Source organism: Anastrepha obliqua, chromosome 3, assembly GCF_027943255.1.
Source record: "Anastrepha obliqua isolate idAnaObli1 chromosome 3, idAnaObli1_1.0, whole genome shotgun sequence".
Lineage (NCBI taxonomy): Eukaryota > Metazoa > Arthropoda > Insecta > Diptera > Tephritidae > Anastrepha > Anastrepha obliqua.
Window position 1 is genome coordinate 82,042,544 of NC_072894.1, and position 6,588 is coordinate 82,049,131.

General features: G+C 34.4%; 1 protein-coding gene across 3 annotated transcripts; it reads right to left on the minus strand.

Moving 5' to 3' along the window:
- Positions 1 to 1,340: 1,340 nt before the first annotated feature.
- Positions 1,341 to 5,666, minus strand: LOC129241523 (dihydropteridine reductase). Of its 3 annotated transcripts, none has more exons than XM_054877907.1 (5): positions 5,574 to 5,666; positions 2,484 to 2,814; positions 2,234 to 2,420; positions 1,728 to 2,061; positions 1,341 to 1,668 (listed from the first exon to the last, which is right to left on the minus strand). In XM_054877907.1, exons 2-5 carry the CDS (start codon positions 2,562 to 2,564, stop codon positions 1,566 to 1,568), a joined length of 705 nt encoding a protein of 234 aa, XP_054733882.1. In that variant the 5' UTR covers positions 2,565 to 2,814; positions 5,574 to 5,666; the 3' UTR covers positions 1,341 to 1,565. The 3 variants fall into 3 exon arrangements, with proteins under 3 accessions (XP_054733882.1, XP_054733883.1, XP_054733884.1); XM_054877908.1 differs by having other exon boundaries at positions 5,540 to 5,649; XM_054877909.1 differs by having other exon boundaries at positions 5,509 to 5,593.
- Positions 5,667 to 6,588: the final 922 nt, after the last annotated feature.

Genomic DNA, 6,588 nt, shown 5'->3' on the forward strand with positions numbered 1-6,588 from the left:
TGCCCAATTAAAGGCAACACATCTTGCTTTACAGGGTCCGGCACTCGAAATGTAACCAACTTCCGACCACTCGCGCAGCTAATGCACGGACATCAGCTATCTGTTAGTTGGCTAAATGATAGTCGAGAGTATTGTTTGCAAGCGCGCGGAAGCATTATTCCGAGAATAAATGCGAAAAAAGAAAATAAGTAATGGATTTCAAACGCAATAGTGTGATCGAAGGAAATGGAATTAAACCGTCAATATTTTCGTGCGATTATTTTTCACAATTTTCGACGTTGATTAACAAGACCAGAATGCAATGATAAACTAAAATCATTGTTCGGCAATTAAGCACCATTCTTTAACACCGTAAAAAACGGATACAAATGAATGAATGAAAATGAAGTATGCATTTCCACCCCACGGTGCTCTCTACTCGGCAACAGCAAGACGCACGCCACAAATAGGAGGAGGAGCTCTACCAAACATTTAACAGAAGTGGACGCACCAATTATTTATTTATTTGCTTCTACCCGTCACAGTTTCTCATCCAAGCCCAGCTCCCTTAATAAACCTAAGATAGAGCTGTGTTGAACTTCTCGCTATAGCCTCACATTCGAGAAGGAGTGTTGGGGATTGCGGAAGGTCGTAGAAGCGGCACGAGTCAGAGGACCATATCTGCAGTGACCCGTGAGCACACTCAGTCTGTCCTTAGGGAGGGTTATGAGTTGCCCAAACTTCTTTTGATGCCGTAAGTGTACAAGGCTCCGGTATGAGTCACAGCTTCCGGGAAATATGTACCCAACAAGACACATTATCTATCTTCTACATTGCACGTATATATGCTGCCATCTACCTTTTTAATAGCTAAATTAATATCAACTCTCTCCTTTACCATTGTTTTATTTGTAGTAATTTTGGCACATCTATTCGTACTGTTTCGTTTCTGATGTCACAGCAAGCCTCAGGGCGCAATCTTTTATACTGTACGATTACTATCATTATTGTCTATACCTCTGGGGGTCTTATGAACAATAGCCCTGTTCACGCTTTTTCCAGTAAAAAATAGCTAGGAACTAATGTTTGCTCTTCTAGTAATAATGATGTGATTTATTCTAACCTGCGCCTGCGCCAGCAGCGTAAAACTTCCGTTTTCTTTTCTCACTATATTCATAGGGTTGCGTGGATTAAACCCAATGTACAAATTCAAGTTGACAGTGCTAAACAATACAGCGATAGCACAAGGAAAGGTTATCAAATGCTATTGAACTTTTAATATCTCCATCTCTCATATGTATGGCATCATATCATAGCTTGAGGAGCTTATGTACGTACATATGGTGTGTTTCTCGATTGCATAATTGATTACTAATATCTTCTTTTTTAATAAATATTATCTTCATGTTTTGAGTAATCCCTATGAGATATTGAGTACTGGGTAATGTGGAATATTCAGAATGTTGGTATTTGTAATTATCTTCTAATTGAGAACATTGTTTGTAATAAATATGCGTATGTATGTATATATAACCCTAACGTTCTTGAGTCGGATGTTGACGGATAACCGCGAAAAATTTTCAGTTTTAGTTAGCTTCCACCAATTGAGTAACACCCTCCTTGGTTATCAACTGCAGCAAAGCTCCAGAGTTGGGACGTTCCTGGCCTTTAGTCCATTTGTAGAATAGGCTGTAATAATATAAAGAACACATCATTATAACATATTAGCCTTATTTACATACTTTTACCCAGCAACTTCAGTTAGAGGAGTCCATGAGCTGAAATCTGCTTTTGGCATCCATTTGCGATTCATTGGTGTATCCAAAGTGACAGGCAGTATTGTAACAACAATGGAATTAGCGGGAAGCCCAGAGTTTTTGCCAGCTAGTGAACGGGTTAGCTGATGTACAGCTGCCTTGGCCATACCATAGCCAATCATGCCAGGTGTGCCTTCCAAAGCGGGTTGAGCGCCTGTCAGTGTTAATAAACCTCCTTCCTTCAGGTACTTGGATGCAACACTTGCCGATATAGCAGATGTCCACACACTTTGTCGCCACATTAAGTCTGCGTTTTTAGCCAAATCTAAATGAAAGAAGAAAATGCACGTTTGTATATCACTATATAAACTAGTTGTAGTGTCAACCAACATTGGATACCTATATATGTATGCATATTTAAATGTTTGTAATAAGAAAAAAACTGTATATCACATATATATATTTCCGTAAAATATGTATTAATTCAGGCGACTTACCCTTAGTAGCGTTGCCGCCAGCCCAGCCACCGGCTACACAAATTACAGCATCCAATTTTTCTCCACTTAATGCTTCACTGACTTTTGTTAGCACTTCAGCTTCCTGCTCCTCCCAGCCCAGATCTCGAGGTAATACGATACTAGCGTCCGCTTCTTCATTTGTACTGAGGTCAATACTTCCTACCCACTACAACAAATATTTTGATTTCTCATACCCCAAAATAATACAAGTTTGATAATTGACACTCACATAGTTATTTGATTTAAAGTGTGAAACGCAGGCAGCGCCTAAAGCGCCTTTACCACCATAGACCAACACTCGACCAAGCATATTGATACACTGTTTTATTGAATTAGCCACCGCGTCCGAACACCGAGAAATTAAAGGCACAACTGAAAAACACGAATTGATGACGCGGGAACGAGTACCAACAAATAGCACACAAATCAGAAAAAAGCAAGAGATCGTTCGTAGGAATGGGAAATATTAAATACGAATCAACAACACTTGTTAGATATGTTGGCAAATACAAGTATTTCTACTTTTTTCAATGCTGTTATTGCTGGGTAAACCACTGGCCCTGTAAAGAATGAAAGTTACTTATTACTGGTAGTGCACCGGTATGTGCATTACAAAGTTATTATACATATAAATTAATGGCAATTTTTTGCGACATTGAACTTATTGTTTAAAAGAGATTGTTTTAAAATGTTGTTTTTTCACATGACTGGTACATTTAAAAGCTCGAATCATTGCCTTAAAATTCCAGCAATGGTGATTCATGGTTTTTCTTGTCCTTTAAAGTACATATATATATTATCTTAAAAAATATATATTAATTGAAAATACCACTTTGTCGACTTTATTAATGGCAAAATTTTGCGCCTATAAAACAAATTATATATTTATATTCATAATACATATATTTATTGAAAATCAAAATTTTGCATTTTAAATTTTTCGTTCAAAGATTTTGCCGAGTACTATAGAAGCTTTATTAGCTCACGACAATAAAATTTGGAAAACCATTTTTTATCTATGTACATATAAAGCAAAAAATGGGATTCAATAAAGCTTCGCCTGATTTTTTATGAAAATATTTCATATATACTCGTACATACATATGTATATATAAATTCTGAAATTGGAAAAATCAATAAATCCAATTTAAATATAAAGTATTATAAGTAAAGTACAAAGATTAAAAAAACTTTAAATCAAATGATTAATTAATAAAGAATTTTTATTGTTCCTTTTCGGTGTTTGTCTTGAAGTAAAACATGCGTGTGTAATATGAGGTTTTTTTAATCTTATGATGTTAAATATTCCTATTAATTCTGAATGGTAATTTATAAAAAATACTATAAATAAAAAGGCTGATGTTGGCTACATTTGTGTATAATTATTGTTAAAGGTCAACCTACTTAGACATTATAAGCAAAACTTTCATGATAACAATGCAAAGCCAACAAAATTCGTGAAATATTTGGTATAATGCAACACGCTTTGAAAAAGAGGATGTAAAGGGGGGGCAAAGGTGTGTATCCCCATCTTAAAACTGAAAACCGCACCCTCTGGAAGCTTGTAGATTTTAAGTAATTTACTGTTAAATTTATGTAATTTAGCGAAAAGTTGGTGTTGCCAGATACCTCAAATAAGAACGAAGTTCGTATGCAGAGACGCTCACTGGAAGGATGTCTGTAAATCTGCAGTATTTTTTGTTTTTTATGTTTATGAAAAATAGCGTCCCAGAGGAAATTTGTAATGAAAACAGCGCGATTGTCTGGCTTATGTTATACACGTATATAACTCATCGAAACTTGAAAAAATTATACAAAAGGTAGTAAAGTAATTAAAAACCAAAAACACGTGTATTGTATAGCTTCGATAAGCTTTACAAAGCGATCGTTGTAGTTTTTTGGGCGTGGGCGGCCCTCGACCGCGCTTGTAAAAAATAATCCTCACCAGTCCAATTTCGGCTATGCAATCCATAGTATTTTTGCGTAGAGCTCCCTTCTATGTTAAAACCATGAAACTAAAAAATGAAACGCCATATGCGTCCGCATCATCAACACTGAACTGAAATACTTCATTTTTGTCGTTCCCACAGTCGGGCAGTCGGGTTTACGTTACCGGGATTTATATCCGGCCAAAAACTGTTTCTCCAGCTGCATTACCGTACATGTGTGGAAAATGTTTATGCTGATACAACAACTTCATTTGCAGACATCCGGCAACACAATACTGTTGTCAATTCCAATGAATTGTTATTCTCGTTTAAACTTGGAAAGTGGTGATATTGATAAATTCATTTGCATTAATTTACATAGAAATATTTCGATTACAAGTACAAAAACATGCGTGTGACTGTATATTTTTTAAAGTAAAAAAATATATATAATATATTATATTGTGCCAAGCTATAGTGAAGTTCCCGAAGGCACTTTGAAGGTAAATAATCGCAAAACTATTATTTCTGGAATATCGGGAGTTATAAAGGTTGTTCCTGAACCAAGGTGATGTTGGGATCACCTTAGTGGTCATTAAATAAGCCGCTATACCTTGCCTAAAATTCCCCATGACGCATTATACTAAACCCGAGCCAAATAATTACCAAACTATTATTTTCGGAATATTGGGAGTTATAAAGGTTGTTCCTAAATCACTCCCCAACATATACACCAAGTTTCATTAAATAAGTCATTATACTTTGCCTAAAATTGCCCATGTCGCATTATACCAAACTCGACTCCGAAAATCTTGGAATTCAATACTTGTGGATTCATATTTGATGAAGTTTATCAATCCTCATATATGTATTATAATTTTTGATATTCAGATCCATTGCCTTTCTAAGACAAAATGCAGTCTAATATAGTGAAGATTCTTTCTATGTAGTCTGTAGGAATTTTGTCATAAACTGAAATATAGTTTAAATGAAATATTAATTTCGAGGTTATGTATCAACTCTATTTAGTAGCCATATATATAATTATCCACTTATTACATTATTTCACAAATTAATTAAAATGAAACTTAATTTAAACCCCATAAAACGTTATTGTAAAAGCAATTCTGTTAGTTCTTACTGGGATGAGTTTAATGAATTGCCGCATGATAAAGGTACAATGATTTTTTTAACGAAACTTGGTGGAAATGTTAGGGTTTTCCATTATACTGAATATTCCCCCAACTTAATTTTATACAAGACGTAACAAAGTGCATGTGCGTGGTCACTAGATAGCAATCCATAAATAAACTACATCAACTTTACAAAGTCAGAAAACGATTGGCATCTTATGTACTTCCGTAATGTGTTTTACTCAAACGAAATTTCACCTCTTGAAAGTATTATTAATTTTAACTTTGACCACTACTTGCCACACGTTTATAAACAACTTAATACTTCGTGTAAATTCATACGAATGTTGATCATAAACGAACTATGAATGTTGATAACTGCGGCTGATTAGTTGGAGTCCTGCCAGATTCGTTAAATTTCATCTAAATTTGAAGCAAATAGATTTATCATGTATAAGAAAACTTATACTTATAATAAAACTTAAAAACTAACAAGAAAAGAAAACAAGTGATTTGTTCGATTGTGAAATTTCTTAGTCGAGTTTTATTAGAAAAACGGAGAGGGATTGCTTTTCTTACAAAAGAGATGCATAAAAAATGCCATGACGAAATTCGTACAACAAATGCTCTGGTTTGTGTTCTGTTGAGGGTTAAGAAATTGTATGAAAAAAAAACCAATGAAGTGCTTTAAAATGATAAAATAGGTTTAATATATATAATTCTGTTTTCTATAATTAGTTAATATATTGTAACATAAAACATCTTCCGGTATAAACTTAAGTGGTAGAAATCATTTAAAATAGGGAAATTAAAAACGCTCTGTGATATAAAAACGTTTAACTTGTGGTGCTCAAAGTCGCGAAGTCATACAAATTACTGAAAGATTTTTACCTTTTTGTCCTCAAGTTACAGTTTATCAGATTAATTAGAATAAAAAAATTAATATGAACAAATGTATAGTAAAAAGGCTTCAAAAAAGTTATCATAGGAAAAGAGTGCAATTCTCTTTGGAAGAAGGTGTAACTCGCAGCTTTCAATTTTTTGTTTAATGCGCATTATGAAAACTACCAATTTTGGAGTGCTTCTGGATTTTATATCTGCGTGCACTTATGTACAAACATAATTAAGTTCACACAATTTTGATATATTTCTATTGAAATCTAAACCTGTCAAATTCCAAATACTTGCTAGTTCCTATTGGAAAGGAACGTGAACAGAGCTTTACAGTGCAGCCAACCTAACACCGCTTTCTCATGCATTCAATACTTCAATA